We start from the raw sequence: 18,690 nt of genomic DNA, 5'->3' as shown, positions 1-18,690 counted from the left end.
TTGTCCTGAATACAATTTTTTAAATCACTCTTGTCCTTCTAAATTTCTCTTATAATGTATTCGGAAATCTAAATAATTCTACAAGATATGATATATACAACACCCTTTGTTATCATGCTCTCACATACATATGCTTAGGAGATAAAAGAAAAACTGAATAAAAAAATCAATCTTTCTTGGCCGAAGATAACAACTATATAAGTTCAAGTCTATAATTAATATATTCCAACTATAAGTTAGACTTGACTTGAATGCATTTTTCTGAAGTGACAACTTTAGAACCCGACATCTTAAATGATAACTTTGAAGGTGTTCTAATTTTTTGAGAAGAGTTCCTGTTTTGAACATAAGCGGCAGACCCAAATAAATCCACTAGAGCCCAACATCTAGCAACGCCCAGCCCAAATCCAAGATTAACATAAGTGGACAATTTGAAAGCGTTCAAGCTTTTGAACTTCTAGCCTATAAAAAAGTTCTTGAACTTCTAGGAATAAAGTCCTTAAACTTCCACATGTAGGAAACTCAAAATCTTGCAACCACCATCGCCCTATTTAATTAAGTCATGTATGACAAGCCCCACTGCTCTCATTAGGAAAAAAAGAAAAGAAAAGAAAAGAAAAGAAAGGATAATAGAAATGAAATTCTATATTTCTTCTCTGCTTTTTTTTCCTCTTACTTTGTGCCCTGTTCTTATCTTCTCTTTCAGTTCTTGAGATAAGCTTCATTGGGTTCTCATGTTTTATCATGATCTTAGAGTAATACTTTCCACAATTGATCAAGATGTCAAATTTCTTGTAAAATTATCTATCGCCTCTCTTCTCTTTCTTTACTGGTTCTTAATCTTTGTGATGGTCCTTCAAACCTTTTTTATTAGTCATGGATAAATTCAGGAGTTGTGCTGGTATTTCATCCAGGGAGGCAGTCAATGTCAATGGGAATTTGTACTAAAAACAAGTTTGCTTACATAATGTAACACTAAGCAAACCAATAGATGACTATCCTCTGTACATGCATGCTTGGATCATCGTGTAACGACGTGGTATTACTGCTATATATGAATATTGCTGCTAAAATCTGGAAAGATTCGTCCGAAAGATTTGTAAAAAGTTATAATTTTGTCAATCAGTTTAAGGGCTTTTTGGTTGAGTTATTTAGATTACTTAAGCTCAAAAGTTTGACCTCAACAAGTTTCTAAAAGGTCAAAAGATGTATTTTTTTCCCTAAAAGGAACAATGTATCTGTTTCTATATATATATATATATATATGTATATATATATATATATTATATCTTAGTGTATTCAACTGTTTTCTTTTTCTTTTTTTAAAATCTTAATTTTGGATGGAAATAGTAATTTCTATGTTGAAGAGAGACAATCATACTTCATTGTTCATGATCTGTTATTAACCATGATTTGGGTCAAAACTTGAAACAACTTGAATGCTTGAAGTATCCTTTTCGTATTGTTATACAAACCAATATCCATCATAATTAAAAACTTATTATTGGAATGGAGGTTGCAACCCCAAAGAGAGATCATTTCTGGATCTGTCACTACTATATACACAACTCTAAAATGGGGCAATGCCACATCCCTCACGAAGAGAGTGCAAAATTTACTAAGGAGACTTGTCGAAGTTGCCAAAACCAGGATTACTGAGATTCTTGACTTCAACCCCTTGCTGCTGAAATGTTGGGAGCACGTCTACACACAATGATAGATATGTTACAATCCGATCAACAGTAAAAGGAGAAGAACTCCTGTCATTGTTATCTGAGAATAGAAGAATGGGCTTGTTTGCCTTCATTGCTCTAATATTTGTGGACTTCTATTTGTGTGTATTGTAAGAGCATCCCCATCCGGTTCTCCAAAGCACCATATTTCTCATAATTTGGAGTTTATTTTAGAGTTTTGATCAAAATGTCCTCACATCCGGATCCCTATTTTAGGAAAAAGGTTTAGGAAATAAACAGTAAGTCTCCATATTTGGGGACTCACTATTCATTCCCTAAATCATTTTTATCAATATTTTATTCTAATATATAAAATAAATAATTTTCCAATCATCTACACTTTCTCTCATACTCATATTTATTATAGTTTTAAATAATAATTTTAAAAATAATTTAATTAATTACTAAAATATAAAAAAAATTAATTTTAAAACTATTATCATATTCACAAAAACATAATTTAAATTTTTGTTTAAAATATTCACTAGAGTAATAGTTCAAAAAATAAGAAAAAATATTGAGTAGTTAAATTTGTAAATAGAAGTGAAAGAAAAAAGTAATAAAAAAAGAATAGAAAAATATTATTTAATAGAATAGAGATAGGGATGGAGAATGGGATGTAAGAGGTTTTTGAAAGATGAATAAAATTTAGGAAAAAATTTGAGGAAATGTGATTTTGAGTTAAATTATAGGGATGGGGTGAGGAATGGGATGAGGATGCTCTAACAAGGTAAAATTGTGCACCACTGCTGACATGGCAGGCTACTGTTTATAAAAAAATAATAAAGAAAAAAAATAGAGAAAAGAGGGAAACGAGATTCATACCAAAGAAGACCCCGCTCTGCATTTTCATCTCTCTCATCTGTGGCCTCTGCTTCTCCGCGACCACCTCCACGAATCTCCCCCACCATTTTCATCTCTGCTCGCCAACTCCTCTTTTACTTTCTCTATTTTCGATTCTCATTATCATATCTTCCTGGAGACTACAAATTACTCCTTGTTGAGCACCCAGCATACCACTAATCGTAAGAATCGTCTTCCAGAAAATGTATTCCCTTCCACATTTTTAGTTTTATTGTTCATCTGAAAAAGAATATAACTTTTCACCATTTTTTCCTTCACCCTAATGATTCGAAAAGTGTTATTCATTTGGGAAACTCTTCTTACAGGTGTACAGTTGCAGACGCTGCGAAACGAGGAAACGAGTCGAACAGGGTGGTTGATCTAACCCCTCCATCCACTCCCAGTCTGCCATTGTTGCCTCTGCCGCCGCTCAACCACGCCAATACGGTACCATCAATAAAACCTAAATAATGAATATATTTACCGAAAGCTTCATGGAAGTGCCCGTCTCCATTGGATAATGGGAGCTTTAAGTTTCAATATTTTTTTTAATTTTGATAACACATTATAACTTATCATTATTTTTTTTTTTTATAACACATTATAGCTATTTGATTTCATGCATATAATCCCTGGAATAAAGTAGCAGAGTGTGATCCTTGTTTTCCTTTTCTTATTTTTCGGATAAGAAAAAGATGTAACGGCAACGAATCTGATTGAGAGAGCTAAGGAAGAGATTGAAACAATCATTCACACTAAAATCTTTGAAACACAAAAATATTATCAAGTTCTATAATTCTTGGGTTGATGATAAGAGCAAGACCATCAACCCAGTATGAAGTATGGGGTCAAGCTTGGGGCACCCCGTGAAGAAACCTTGTTATAGGAGCTGAGATTTGTGATGTAATTCTGGGTTACAATGCAAGCTAAATTGTGGCATATTTGCCCTGTTGCTTGTGCAATGACTGATTTGTAGGCAAGTCTTTCAAAAGGAGTCACAAAACCCTTTTGTTGTAATAATCATGCACATAGATGATTTGGCATCTAGATTGTAGCTATAAGCCTTTTTATATTCCGGTAGTCTTTGTAAATATATGATTGTGCCATTTATGTTTCTACATTTGTATTGAAGCTAAAGCCTCGAATGCCTGCTATGCAATTCATTTCACTGAAACAAAGTTTCCCATTAATTTGTTTTTTGAGTAACATGTAGAAACTCAATAAGGTCAATGAAAAAGAAAGTTCCCCAATGTGCAGAGAAGAGTATACACCCCAAATGAAATCTTGAATGAACTGCAAGGAACTGTCGATTTCCAAAGGAACTGCAAATCAAAGAAGCATAGCAATGTCCTATATAGCATGCAAATATTATTGAAAATAATCACATTCCAGGCTTCCACACAAAATGTTTCATTCACAATGTTTCAATGAAGAAATGTAGATTGTTGTCTTAGGAGAAATTACAAAAAACAAGGTTTACATCCAAACTATTGCATGCATCTACTATTAAACCATTCAAATACTGAATACTGAAGCTTATTTAGGGGTATTTGTTGCTGTTAATGTGCCTGTGAATGCTACATCTTGATTCCTCTTTCACACATCTATTCCTGATATTTGGACTATCTTTTTATAGCATCCCTGATCTGAACCAAGTTCTCTTGTTGAGCAAGGATTTTCATACTTATATATGCCAAATTGATAAAACGGTAAAATACTGATGTTCGCAATCCAATGTGTCAGTATATCAATGCCTGAATCCTACATTACCAGCTACAGACCACAGAGCAATGGATGGTGCAATCAAAGTTCTGCTTACGTTAAGCTTGTTTCCCAAGATTACTTTCAGATAGCTCATGCCCAAAATTAAATAATAAAAAGTTAAAAGAACAATAATAGAAGAAAATTAAAGTTGTGTTTTCAGGTATGTATAACTTAGGCTTAAAACTTAGAAGTGCTAGAAACAGAGTTTATTGTTGTCTTTTGGATATCCATTTTTATTTTCCTCCATTTTTAATTTCCTGATATTTCTTTTCTTTTTCTTTCCAACTAGTGGAGTTCATTGCACATCTATTGAAAATTGCCAATGATGCTGCAGAGAATGAATTGGTCAGCACCGAAACCATCTTGACAAGTCATTGATCTTTTCTTTGAGTAAGTTTCTCATTTTGACTTTGAATGCATGAGTGGCCAAGTTACAGTTATTTAGAGAATTGTTGGTCTTATCGTACTTCTAAAAATCCCAGGTTTATTTTTGTTATTTAGAGAATTGTTGGCTTTGCGGTGCTTGAGACTCAAGAAAGTGTAATTAATCTTGTTTAAGTTTATCATCTCTCTAAAGTGATTGATTTGTTTACATGTGGGTTCGTTTTAAAGTGTAACTGCTATATTATGTTCACAGATGCAACTTGGGGTGGATGGAACCCACTCGGACAACTTGCCTGGGACACAACCATCGCTATAAGTGAATGCAGTATGGGAACTGGTTGATGAGTAGAAGTAGAGCCTTGGTTGCTGATCCTTACCACCACAAGATGTAGATGGTTAAATTGTTGTCAGATGTTTTTGGTTCCCAGGATGCATGGTTTTGGGTTGTATATGATGTAATTAAGAATTATTTACTTTTGGGGGTGGTGCTTGTGCGCTGCTATCATTAAGTTGGTACTCTTCTTCTACTTCTTGATTTATACAAATGTATTGTTACATGGTTGCTTTTGTTCGTGTATACTGGATGGTGTGCTTTGGTTATGATATAGGAAGCAGTAAAAATGCCCTTTGATTTTAGGAAGAAAATGAGTAGACAGACAGTTGAACCTGCATCTCTGATTTTAGCAAGAAAATGAGTAGAAAATGCCTATGATTTTAGTTTAAGACTGATATTGACCAGAACAAAGTAGCATGGTTGTCTTTCTGTGTCTCTCATTTTATTGCATATCTGATTTTACTGCATCATTTAATACTGATATTGATCAGAAAAATAGGTGTCTTCAAGTTTGCTGCTTGCTTTGTGTCTGTTCATTTTATATAATCCAATGAAACCATGAAAACTCTCTTTCTTGTAAATTAGAAAATAGCAACTGATTTTTTAGAAAATATTGAAAACTTGGTTGTCATCAAAATCTTGAAGTATATTGAAAAAATTGTGCATGTCGATGTGTAATTGGAGGATCTCTATCCATCTATTTCTCTTACTTTATATCTTGTTAAAGTCTTGAGGAAGTAAATGCAAGAAAAAGAAAGCAAAGTTCAATTGGGTCCACCTAAATAATACCCAGGTAAAACTTGTTCCAAACATGAGTGATCTATGATCATTAGAGAAAAAGTTGTCTTCCAAATCTGGTCCAATTGCATATCCCTTAAATCAAAATGAAGAAAATACACATGACTACATCCATTAAATCAAAATAGCCATGGCTATGTCCATTACAACAAAATACACATGACTACGTCCATTAAATCAAACATGGCTACATTCATTACAACAAAATACAACTGGCGCTACGTCCGTTACAACAAAATACACAATGACTACGTTCAGTAGGTATTCATTGTGATCGTATCAAGTACAATGACATTAATATAAGAATTAACCAATAGATACAAAGAAGTTTGTGTTGACTTTGAATGTCTACTTGATGCCTTTGAATATCGACTTGGTCGTTGTGGACTCCTGACTCCATCTTTACAATCTCTTCATCTCTTTCTCGAAGCTTTTCTTTAGTTTTTCGAAGCTCTTCCTCTCTTTTTACTAGATCTTCCTCCTTCCTTGGAAACTCAATTTCTATCTTCACAAATTCTTTTTCATTGACCTCACTGCTACCTGCCCATTTGAAAAAGTTGCAGTGTGGTAACCCTTGCTTATAAATAAACAAACAACAAGTATGTAAAATAAACTAATTTAGTTGCACAACAGGTATGTAAAATAAGCCTTGGTTGCATAGTTTTAGGTGGTTAATTGCATATCATATCAAGATCATGTCTAGCCAGGAGATCATTATACATGATTAATATTAATGTACGACGTTTGATGTGCATGCCCAAAACCATGATACTGGGGAGCAATACTGCGCGCATGGATTAATAATAATTAGTACTAATCATTAATTAATTTGTCAGAATGAACTTAATTGGTATATTAATTGCTTATTCACATTAATACATGTATCCAGCTTCTACGTACGTTGGCTCGTTTTAGATCTTTATTTGTACATGATCATCATGTGTTTTAGGTGTTTTCTAATTGTCATATTCTCTTAGTTAATTAATTTGTTCTTTTAGGATAGGACAGAACAAAATTTCTAGAATATTAATAATGATCAATTATAGCTAATTTGGGATTGAATGGTTGGAACTGCTAGTTTTATATATTATAAGCTAGGTTGTGTAACCTAGCTAGTTTGTGGTGATAACATTTGGAGTTTGGAACTACTGATGTCTTGTCCATATTTAGTTGACATTGAGAGATATGTATCTATCTTATTATCTGGAGATGTGAATTTAATCTCATTGCTTTTGGGTGATTTCAGGTGTTAAGTGCTCCGTATTTCCAAAGTAACCTAAGTATAATGCAGGTGAGCATGAGGCAGCCATGAATTGAATGGCTATAGGATATAGTTAACATGGAATGGCCAATTCTTTTTTTATTTCCCTCAATCATCTTTGATAAAAGGGTGTTCTATGGTACCTTCAAATGGTAGTAAGACACTCAGTGTAGTCGGAACCCATGGACACGAAACTAGTCATTCTGTGGTTATATAGAATTATCTAAACAATATTTACATAAATGGGAAAGAAAAATTATTGTAACTAGTCATGGCTCCAACTTTATGGTTACCCAACCACCAAAATGCCATTTAACTGAACATAGTTGGTGAGGAGTTATGACTAGAATATAAAAGGCATTGGTTATTCTGTCTCTAGGACTTAGGACCAAATAGTTTGAGAAGCATTGGTTATTCTCCCAGATTTGAGAAGGCTATTTAACTCATAATTGGGATTATTTCACTATGCTTCCCATGAAACAATAAAATTTTCAAGAAGGAAAAAAACTAAAATCTTACAAATGCTACTCCACTTTCTACTTTATGGTTTTTAAAGCTTCATTTCTCATATATTTTCAAAGCAATTGACCAGTATGGATTTTACGCTTCCACCCAAGATGAGTTTTCAAAAATATTTAATTGAAAAAGCAGATGAATTAAGGATCTGCATCTGAATGACATGCAAAGAGAAAAAAACATTGGAAAAAACTGTACATCCTTTAAAATGGAAATGGAACTACTTTAAACACAAACTCTAATCAGGTTGGGCCATGAATAATTTCATGAAATAATAGGAATCATGTGCCTGCTTAGTGGGACACAATTGGTTGGAAACAGAGTGGAGATGGGTGGCTTCAAGCATAGGTTAAGAACAGGAGCAAGTGTTCAAAACATTTGTTGGCACATGGAGAGTGAGACACAGGTCCTTCAAGACTTAAACAGTGTCCTCATTCCAAGCCAAGATAATGACTTAATGGCTACTATATATTATAGTACTTCTTAATATACTGCATGCTGTACACCTAAAATGATTAAACAAGTTCATATTAAAAAAATGATTAAAACAGACTTGGGTTTCTATTTTCACATCTTGAGGCCTAGAGTATTTTGGGGGTAAGGATGAACACTTAACCCAAAGATAACTTGAAACCCCCAAATATTGCATCCCGATTTCATTAAAACTAAAACAGAGTGGGTGAAAAGTGAACAAATCTTAACCCTCTCACCTCATAAATTCAACTAAAACCAAAACTTTTAGTCCATATCTATTGCGGAAGATCCCGATACTATTACATGGTATTAGTTTATTCATCCAGCTTTAGAAGGATTAACATCCTCCTAAGCTAATTTAGATCCAAGTTACTCAGATACGCCATGAACAACTTCTAGATGAGTGGCATCGACACAAACTAGATAAAGAAGAAAAAATGATAATAGCAACCAGAGAGTCCACCAGTTCCCACATACATGCTTCTATACTTTTATATAGCAACCAGAGAGTAGCTTCTAAATTTAATGAAACTACTGCTCTGAGAGAGAGAGAGAGAGAGAGAGAGAGAGAGAGAGAGAGAGAGAGAGAGAGAGAGAGAGAGAGAGAGAGAGAGAGAGAGAGAGAGAGAACCTGTCAAGCACGATAAATCACGGAGAAGAAGCAGCAGCAACACTCCTATTTTGGGTTAGGGTTCGAAACCCAAATATAGGGGTTTAACTTGAGAAGATGCTCTCCGCGGCAGTAGTGACTAGTGATAGACAAAAATTGGGAGAGAACAGGGAGAGGAAACCAGATGGGAGGGGAGAAGTGTTTCTCGGAGGATGGGAACAGAGAGGAGAAGAGAACATAATGGGGAGAGAGAGAGAGAGAGAGAGAGGATGCGAAATTCATTTCCAAACAAAATTCATTCCCGCCCGCTCTAGACAAAAAGCCACGTTTCATTTTATCTACGTCAGCAATGGTGCGCAACTCGGTTCGCAATACGCCTGCAAGAATACTTTTCCTTGTAAATAATGTTTTCAAATGAATCGAGTTGTTCGTGCTCAACTTATGAACTTGTCTCAATTTTTGTTGTTTTAAGAAAAACATAAATTCTAACAAAAATGTAAGCTAGACTTATTATACAAGTCAAACTCATATCTAAACTCATTATGACTTGTATGAACTCGTACAACTTCTAATTTATTATTTTGTAGATATGACATTAAGCTTTACGCCAAGCATTCGCAAGTATTTAAAAACATAAGAGAGAATCATGTTCTTAGCACGATGATACGTTGGGTGCATGTCATTTGAGTCGATATGAAAATTATAAATCATTATACTGATATGTATTTATAATAACTATATTATTTATATTAATTCAAGGTTGTTTTGTTGAAGTTTGTAGATAGCGTTAAGATCTTTTGTATGTGTGTTCGCACGCCTATACACATTTAATCTGTTTTCTTATAGAACCCATATAGCTTGTGACAATGAAAAGATTTCCCAGTTTATTAAATTTTATATATAGTTTACATATTTGCCATTTAATTCATATAACCTTGACATGATTAAGTAATTAATTATTTCTATGAATTCTTGAAAATGTATAAGATTTTTTAATGAATCTTATTCATCTAAGAAAATAATAATTAATCAAACAGTTCATGAATAAGTTCGAATAAGTGTGGCAGGTAAACAACGTACCGATTGTAGATTAAACTGTAGCTTGATTATAAACTCTAGTTGACTAGGCCTGATTGCGGCCTCCGCTATACAGAAACTTGATGCTCAAATTACCCTCCTCCATGATCATGTAGATACTTTAATTTGATTTTGTTAAGTCTAGCTAAAATATCTTTTATATCGATCCTCTGTTTAGGTAAATCTGCACAACAATGCAAAGCCAAGCCCATAGTTGCTGATAAGCAGGTCTCCATAGCAGCATAGTCATTTTCATTGCTCAACAAGTTGGCATCAATAACTTCAAGTATCGAAAGCGAAAATGATTCCTCTACTAAACGCTTTAAGCTCATTTCACCGATAAACATATCATCAGTGGGCTTCTTTCTTGTGAAAGTTTCCATCAATAATATTCCATAGCTATACACATCACCGCTTGTAGAAATAATTCCTTCAGATCCATACTCTACACACATTAAAACTTATCATGAGAAAGATATTTCACATATGATAATCCAAATAAATTAAGTTTGAAGGTTGATCCCTATGTTACAAAAATAGAACATTTATGTATCTATGCGAGAATAGAATGATAAAAATAGTACTTGACATCACCTGGTGCCATCTACCCAATTGTAGCCATGGTCATTGTTTGCGTGAGAGAAATTCCATCACTTAGGAGTTTGGCAATGCCAAAATCAGCAACATGTCCAACCATATCTTCATCTAATAAGACATTGCTTGGCTTCAAATCACAAAGAATGATAGGTGTTGAATAACCAAGATGAAGGTATTCAAGTGCCGCTGCCACATCAATCATTATATTTAGCCTTTGTAGCATATTCAAGCAATGGGCATTAGAATACAACCACATCTCTAGGTTCCCTTTAGACATGTATTCCAAAACAAGTGCTTTGAAGTCAATGTTACTACAAACGCTAATGATTTTGACAAGATTTCGATGACGAACATGTTGTAATATCTCGCATTCTATGTCAAAACTTTTGAATGCACCTTCTAGTTCCAAGTTTAGAACTTTTATTGCAACATATGTACCATCTAAGAATCTCCCTTTATAAACTGACCCAAAACTCCCTTCTCCAAGTAAGTTGTTTTCACTGAACCCTTCTGTTGCTTGTAAAAGTTGTTGGTGCGAAATTCTTCTCCATGTTAACCAAGGCATTGAGTCTTTGTTGTTGGAAAGTTTTGAATTCTTCTTCCCATGGAGTTTTCCTGAGACTAGTACAACGAATACTACAATTATGGTTAACCCCAATGTGGGCAATACATATTTTAGTATGGACACCCCAATTGCTTTTCTTGGTCCAAGAGAAGCTTCTTTGCATGGAGGAACATTCAGTCTAATTAGACCACAAAGTGCATCATTTGACATGAATGATTCAGCTGAGAAGTTAACAAATGGTCCTTGTGTTGGAATTTCTCCTCGTAGTTTATTGTAGGAGACATTTAGATATTTGAGGTACCGTAGAACTACCAAGGACTTGGGTATCTCTCCAGATAAGTTGTTACCAAAAAGATCTAACAACTCCAAGCTTACTAATCCACCAAAAGATATAGGAATGGAGCCCTCTAATTGATTGACTGCCAAAGAGAGATTGGCTAGAGATATGAGCCCACCAATTGTTTCTGGGATATGACCAGATAATTGATTTCTTGATAAATTCAATATTGTCAGGACCTTCATATTTCCAATACTTGATGAAATAGAGCCACTTAGGGAATTCGATGACAAGTCGACCACCAAGATATCTGTTAGCCTCCACAAGCTCAAAGGAACCCTTGAAGTTAATTGGTTGAAGGCTAAGGTGAGATATCTTAATGAAGTGATATTATTTACACATTTGGGAATCTGCCCAGAAAGCTTGTTGCCAGCTAAATTTAAATTTCCCAATCTCCCTGAGTAACAAATATCAGATGGGATTGGACCTTTTAGCCTATTATCAAAAAGGAACAAACGTTCGAGCATGCTTAATCTTCCTATTGTAGTCGGAATAGGTCCAGCCAAATCATTGCCGCCCAGGGACATATATGTCAATCTACTTAAATTGCCAATATCTATGGCAATGTTGCCCTTAATAGTGCAACCAGTGAAATCAAGTTCCTCAAGAAAGATCGAGTGGTTTCCAATGGAATTAGGAAGGACTCCATTTAGTGGATTCATAGACAGATACAAATTTTTGAGATATGCGTTGCTCGAAAAATATGAAAAAATATTCAATTCTGAAGATTCAATGGTCAAATTATTCAATCCAAGGTTAAGCCGCTGGAGGAGCCTTAAATTACCAAGTGATTTTGGAATCAAGCCTGAGAATGAGTTACCTCCCAAGTCGACTAAAATGAGTTGTGAAGCATTGCAAATAGAGGCCGGAATCGTTCCGCCAAGTTCATTTACCTCAAGATAAATCCCTCTAAGATTTGGAAGAAAGAGGCCCATATCTGACGGAAGAGTGCCTGAGAGGTGATTTCCTAGCATGGAGAACACTTGTATTGTTGAGATATTGAATATCTCCAGTGGAATTGTGCCAACAAAATTGTTAATTCCCAAATTGAAATACACTAGGTTCTGCAAATTACCAATTTCACTTGGTATTGCACCTGTCACAATAAATCTATTAAAAAAAGTTTTTATAACAAATCAGACATACAACTAATAATTATTTGTAAGAAAACAATCTAGACTTGGAATATATACCATGGAGGTTGATAAGGCATGCAACATTTATAATTGGTTGAGCCACATGCACTCTAGTGGGTGCAGTTTTTACATAAACACAATTTTTTGTTACTTGTGACCAAAAGAATATATATGGCAACCATAATGAGAGTCCTTGTTAATATTCTAACCATTAAAGTATTTTGATCTTTTCACAAAAAAAGCATTAAGCTTTGTTTACTTCAAATTAATTCCAATATCTCAAAAAAAATCCCAACGTCCATATCCATTTAGAAAAATCATAAAAATCCATACACCAAATCGTTTTTGCTTCGCTAAATAACTATCAACTTTTTTATTTAATCGAGATTGCATATATACTAATCCATGGTCATGATATCAACATAATCGACCAAAACAAGGTATAATACTGTATATATAGGCCAGCATTGTTAACTTCTCTATTTACAGAGGTACACTAGACAATGGGATTTAACAATATTTGAGAATAAAATTATTGCTAATTATGACTTATCCTTGTACATGAATTTTTAATGACAAATTCTAGGGAAAATGACATATTCTACTATGGGGTGTCACTATCCAATTATTTTTTTGCTTTCATTTGGAAGTACCAAATTAGAGAAGATTATATATAGAACATGCATATATTCTAAATCAATGGTGACACAGTGCCATGTTTATTTATAATATCAACTAATACAAGATGACAGTCACGTCACGTACATACCTTCGAAGTTGTTGTAGCCAAGATTTAAAAATGTGAGCTTGGTTAAGTTCCCTATTTCAGGTGATAGTTTTCCTTTGAAATTATTAGACTCCAAGTTTAAATATTGTAGCTGTTTGCACTTGAACAAAAAGGATGGGAGCTGACTACCTGTGAAACATGCAATTACACTTTAGAAACAAATATTAGAGTTTACTTACCGATTATTAATAGCATAACCTACCAATCAAGACTAAATATTTATACCTTCGAAGTAGTTTTTGGCAAGGTTTAAATATGTAAGCATGGTTAAGTTCCCTACTTCAGGTGGTAGTGTACCAGATAGCGTATTATTGCTGAGATCAATAGATTGTACTAGTGAAGACATGTTGAACAAAAAGGAGGGCATTGGACCTGAAAACTTATTTTCTGCAAGAGAAATTGCATTCAAGGTAGACATCTTGAAGATAGAGGATGGTATGGAGCCCCAAAGCTGATTATCTTGAAGTACAATTAGTTGTAATGAAGATGTACTATTAAATAAAGATGATGGGATAGTACCTTCAATTCGAAATTGTTGGTTACAAGAATTAAATTTTGAAGTTTGGTTAGCAATCCTATCCATGATGGAATTTCTCCACTGAATTCATTGTATCTGAAATGCAAGAGTTCCAAGCGACAAAGATGAGACAATTCGTTTGGCATTGACCCATGAAAACTATTGTTCCAGATGCTTAAGTTGACAAGAAATGAAAGGTTTCTTATATGAGGAGGAATGGTTCCTATAAAACCATTGTTAGAAAGGTTCAAGGCTGTAACCCGATGATGTTTGGAACCACAGGTGACACCGACCCAATGGCAAACTGAAGTAGTGGAGGAGCAATTTGTTGTCAAAATATGGTGAGGGTCATAAGAAATATGAGCTTTCAAGGCAAGAAGAGCAGATTGATCAGTGGTAATGCTGAGAATTTTTGCGTAAGTACTTAAACTAGACATGATGTAAGGTTGTAACAGAAGCAGTGCAAGAAAACGGAGGATGAGGAAACAAGTAGTTTGGTTCGCCATGAGTAGTCTATGTGGAATGAGGTACTTCTGGGATTTGTGCTACAGTTGAAGAACAAGATCACTGATATTTAAAGAAATTGCTAGTAGCATTCGGAAAAATAAGATTGGAATGGTCTGTCATATTCTTAGTTGTTATATTCTTTTCAGCCACTTTGTACACGTCCACTGAGAGAATTTTAAAAGAATACAATGCATGAAAAGTTTATTTGTTTATCAACTTTTATCATTTTCTTAGCGTACATGGTGGACACAAATAAGGAATTAGTGTTAAATATTTGTCTCTATGCATTAGATTTGGATCAATTAAGGTTGTCTCATATGCAATAGACACATCAATAGAGTCATGAATATACTATTTAATATTGCGTCATTCTTTTTCCCACTTGAGAAAAATGGCTATCTCGATCCACACCAAATTTCCATAGCCTTTCCTTCCACACATACAGGGAGAAAAAAATGCCGCACCGGATATCTAGAAAAGATATCCCCTCAATATATACTATTTTAACGAAATGGACATGACTATTTATTGGTACGTAACTTGGCCATATGAGTTGAGTTTGTTTATAAAAGGGTTTGTCAGAACATAATTAATATTAATTAAAACCCTTACAGAACCCAGTCACCTTAGTACTCTGAGTAGATACTTTTACATAGCAAATTAATAACATGCTAAGAAATTAAGGTATTGGATGTCCATGCATGCTAGCTTTAAAGTTAACTTCATATAGGATGCAAAATATACATAAAGATATGAGGATGAAACTCTATATTCTTAAAAAATGAGTGTGAGTGGCCCTATTGGAAACGTAGCTATATCTGTATATAAATATGGTTGCCATATCAGTAGGATGGCAGTGTAAGGCAAGAATTTAAACCCCTTTGGACTGAAACTAGATTCTAAGTTACAGGTAATGAGTTATGCTATTATTATTGGCAGTTTTTCTTTATAAGTATGGATGCTTGAGTTATTGTCTTTATTGTTTCGTAGCTCATTACTGCATTTTATATCTCGTGTATATATGCTATTTTTTTGGCAAATACTCTACATAAAGGTTTAGACTATAATTGATTTGCATTCATCTTCTATCCTATGTATAAGAGAATACATGCATTCTTACATCAATTTTTTTTTTAAAATTCTAAAAAATGATAAATATTAGCTATAAACTCGGGGGTATCCCTGACCATCATCCAAAAACAGTAAAAATATATGAGAGAGAGAGAGAGAGAGAGAGAGAGAGAGAGAGAGAGAGAGAGAGAGAGAGAGAGAGAGAGAATAAATAAAAGGGAGTCAAAATGAGAAAAGAAAAGTGAAAGATGTTAGCACAGATATTGTAAACAAGTGTCAGTGCTTGGGACTGTTAGCACAGATAAATTTTCTCATATTACCTTTACACAGCACAAAAAACTAAATCAGCTAGACTTACTTTAACATTAAGGTATTTGTTTGGAAGAATCATATATAAAAAAGTTAACAGAAATTCAACTTTGACATGTACAGAATTCTGGTTCATACATTTTAAGTATTTTGATTTTGTTTTTCCCCTTGACACCAAACAACAACTAATGACAGGCAGTATATACCACAATCCTCTGCAACAATAGGCAGTACATACATCTAAAATAAAAGTGCATTGCTGAAATTATAAGTACCCAGTGTTTTAGATTTACAGCAGCTTGTTGCTGCAGAAGAACAAATTTAGTTAATTGCCTTTTTCTGTCTCTCTAATCTAATCTATTCTTTCATTCGTTCCTAGTACTACCTCAGAAGATGGATTTATACAAGAGCAAACTTTATACTAGTGCCCATTTGCCGAGATCACTCATCATTTAACCAGAGCAAAATTTTTATTTTCAATTTTTTTCTTTTATTGAGCTACTCAAGAAAATATATTCATATCTGAACTAGTCAATTCATTATATTAATATTTCATTTCTTTGAAGGGTATTCGGGTGGAGGCAACTTAGAGAAAAATCCTAAACAACAATAGGCAGTACATGCATCTAAAATAAAAGTGCTTTGCTAGAAAATTGCTCTGTTTTGGGGGAGTTTAATGGAAGCACTGAATTGTGTGAATAACGAGAGGCTAATGACAAAATCAAAACTTTCATAAGAAATTTCCAGGCCTAGCTAGCTTTTTTTGTTTCATCAAAAATTCCAAGCTCACCAACACTAAAAGAAATTGAGTTATTGTTGCTTTGATTTAAAGAACCATTCAGAGTTAGATAGAATTTTTTGTTATATGTTAAGATCTTGGCATAGAACACAGCAAGTAATAATTTTTATCCTTATCACTCAATTTCATGCTACCCTCTATTATAAATCTCCTAAACTGCCCATCCCTGTGAGAACCAAGCAAAGAGGACCAAAACTTTGGGGAAGGAAATGGCAGTTTAGGTGTAGGACTAGGGCATTCAATTCTTGCCTACAAAAGCGTGCTACAGGGATTGGCAAAGCTTCAGGTATGCTATATGATATAGAATTATGTCTTCCACAAGGTGGCTGGTTATTGTTGCAAAACTAAGTGATAAATGGAGGTTACTCATCTATGGTTTCTATTTTTTTCATGCATTAATTCACTGCTGCTGATCTTATGCTAGCACATATTAGAAAATTCAATAGCTGACAACTTCATATAATGTTTTTAGTGTTCTCTTTTTGAAAGTGAGAAATGATTGATGCTTTTCTATGTTGGGGCATCTTTTTCCCTCTCATGGATTTGTTTTGAACTAGGTCAATGAAGCTCGCTTGAGTGAGGACTTGAACCATTCATGGGAGGTGCTAGCTAAACCAATACAGACTGCATGTATCTTGTTAAGTTTATAAGCTTATATACATTATATTAATGTGTGATTTCTTTGAAGGGTATTCGGGTGGAGGCAACATAAGCTACAAAAATCCTAAACAATAATAGGCAGTACATACATCTAAAATAAGAGTGCTTTGCTAGAAGATTGCTCTGTTTTGGGATAGTTTAATGAAGTGGTTGAATTGTGTGAATAAGGAGAGGCTAATGACAAAATAAAACTTTCATAAAAAATTTCAGGGCCTAGCTAGCATTTTCTGTTTCATCAAAAATTCCAAGCTCACCAACACTACTGAAAGAGTTATTGTTGCTTTGATTTAAAGAACCATTCAAAGTTAGATAGATTTTTTTGTTATATGTTAAGATCTTGGCATAGAACACAGCAAGTTAAAATTTTTATCCTGAACAAGAAATTTCATGTGCACATTTATATTTTAAATCTCCTAAACTGCCCATCCACTAGAAACCAAGCAAAAGAGGACCAAAAAACCAGCAAAAGAAAACATACAACCCTTAGTTAGCCAGAAAATAGCATATTTAGGCATTGCAAATGCATTTACATGTGTATTTGTAAATGTAAAGCACCATAGTCGCAGGACAATCGTGCTTAAGCAGAACCAAATCCATGAATAAGTTTTTCCATTTTTTCCCCTTTTATAAGCAAACAAGAAAATCCTATCAATAATAATCTGGACAGGTACATTTTAAAATCAAAGACAAAAACATAAAACAACTAAACTACATCTATCAACCACAAAGTTAGAAGCGATACGACTGAGAGTAAGCGGCACAGAGATACGAATGAGTTACACAGAGAGAGAGAGAGAGAGAGAGAGAGAGAGAGAGAGAGAGAGGGAGAGAGAGCGAGCGAGTGAGATAAGAGAAACTCACCGGCGAGAAGACGGTGGCGAGAAGACGGCGGCGCTATCAATGCCCAGAAACCACCGTGTTATCGCCAGAGAGAGAGAGAGAGCGAGAGAGAGCAAGAAAGCGAGAAAGAGAGGGAAAATCTAAACCGCGTGGGAAAATAAGACGCGGGAGTATGAGTGAATAAAACTATTGAGGCGACCTAAAATTCGCCTTAATAACACAAAAAGTCGCCGTAATAAAAAACTTATAACAGCGAAAAAACTGTTATGACAATTTAAAATAACCAACCAGGTTATTTGCAGCTATATTTTTTCCGGCGATAAAAAATAGCTGGAAATATATGCTTTTTGCGACTCTCTTTTACAATTGACAGGAACATTTCACCGGAGTTTAAAAATTGGCTTTTTGCGACTATAAATCTGTCACCAAAAATAAAAATAGCCACAAATAGCTCTTTTTCTTGTAGTGAATAGATTGTAATATTATAAAATATTTTTATAATATTTTAACTTTATGTTATTTTTTATTCAACTTTTTCTTTCTCATTTTTCAAAATCCGAAAGATACTCAACTTAGACTTTCACACTACTTTTCATAAACTATCTTACTACTATTTACAAAATTCTCATCTCATCTCACTCTCTAAACCACCCCTAATTGATTTGATACTTCCACTAAACTATCTTCATTCAGCCATCAACACACAGTAGCATCAAAAGTTTCTTTCAACACCATTACATCCAACAAATTTCCTTAAGTACACAAAATGAT

The 18,690-nt window shown here is 34.2% G+C and overlaps 1 protein-coding gene and 1 long non-coding RNA gene across 3 annotated transcripts; one reads left to right on the top strand and one right to left on the bottom strand.

Annotated features, from left to right (window-relative positions):
• Positions 1-2,528: 2,528 nt before the first annotated feature.
• Positions 2,529-5,291, top strand: LOC122279834. 2 transcript variants are annotated; one of them, XR_006229678.1, is made up of 4 exons: positions 2,529-2,758; positions 2,903-3,023; positions 4,630-4,730; positions 4,978-5,291. It is a non-coding gene; the product is annotated as an uncharacterized LOC122279834 (long non-coding RNA). The 2 variants fall into 2 exon arrangements; XR_006229677.1 differs by having other exon boundaries at positions 2,529-2,781.
• Positions 5,292-5,943: 652 nt separating this feature from the next.
• LOC122278841 (probable LRR receptor-like serine/threonine-protein kinase At3g47570) lies at positions 5,944-18,047 on the bottom strand. Its single transcript, XM_043089045.1, has 6 exons — positions 17,941-18,047; positions 13,199-13,345; positions 10,389-12,389; positions 9,798-10,239; positions 8,739-9,094; positions 5,944-6,396 (listed from the first exon to the last, which is right to left on the bottom strand). The coding sequence occupies exon 3, from the start codon at positions 12,265-12,267 to the stop codon at positions 10,399-10,401; it is 1,869 nt and encodes a 622-aa protein (XP_042944979.1). The 5' UTR covers positions 12,268-12,389; positions 13,199-13,345; positions 17,941-18,047; the 3' UTR covers positions 5,944-6,396; positions 8,739-9,094; positions 9,798-10,239; positions 10,389-10,398.
• Between the last annotated feature and the right edge of the window lie 643 nt (positions 18,048-18,690).

This window comes from Carya illinoinensis, chromosome 10 (genome assembly GCF_018687715.1).
Source record: "Carya illinoinensis cultivar Pawnee chromosome 10, C.illinoinensisPawnee_v1, whole genome shotgun sequence".
In the NCBI taxonomy this organism is placed as follows: Eukaryota; Viridiplantae; Streptophyta; class Magnoliopsida; order Fagales; family Juglandaceae; genus Carya; species Carya illinoinensis.
The sequence above is the reverse complement of the archived record's forward strand: the minus strand, read 5'-3'. Positions and strand labels throughout refer to the sequence as shown.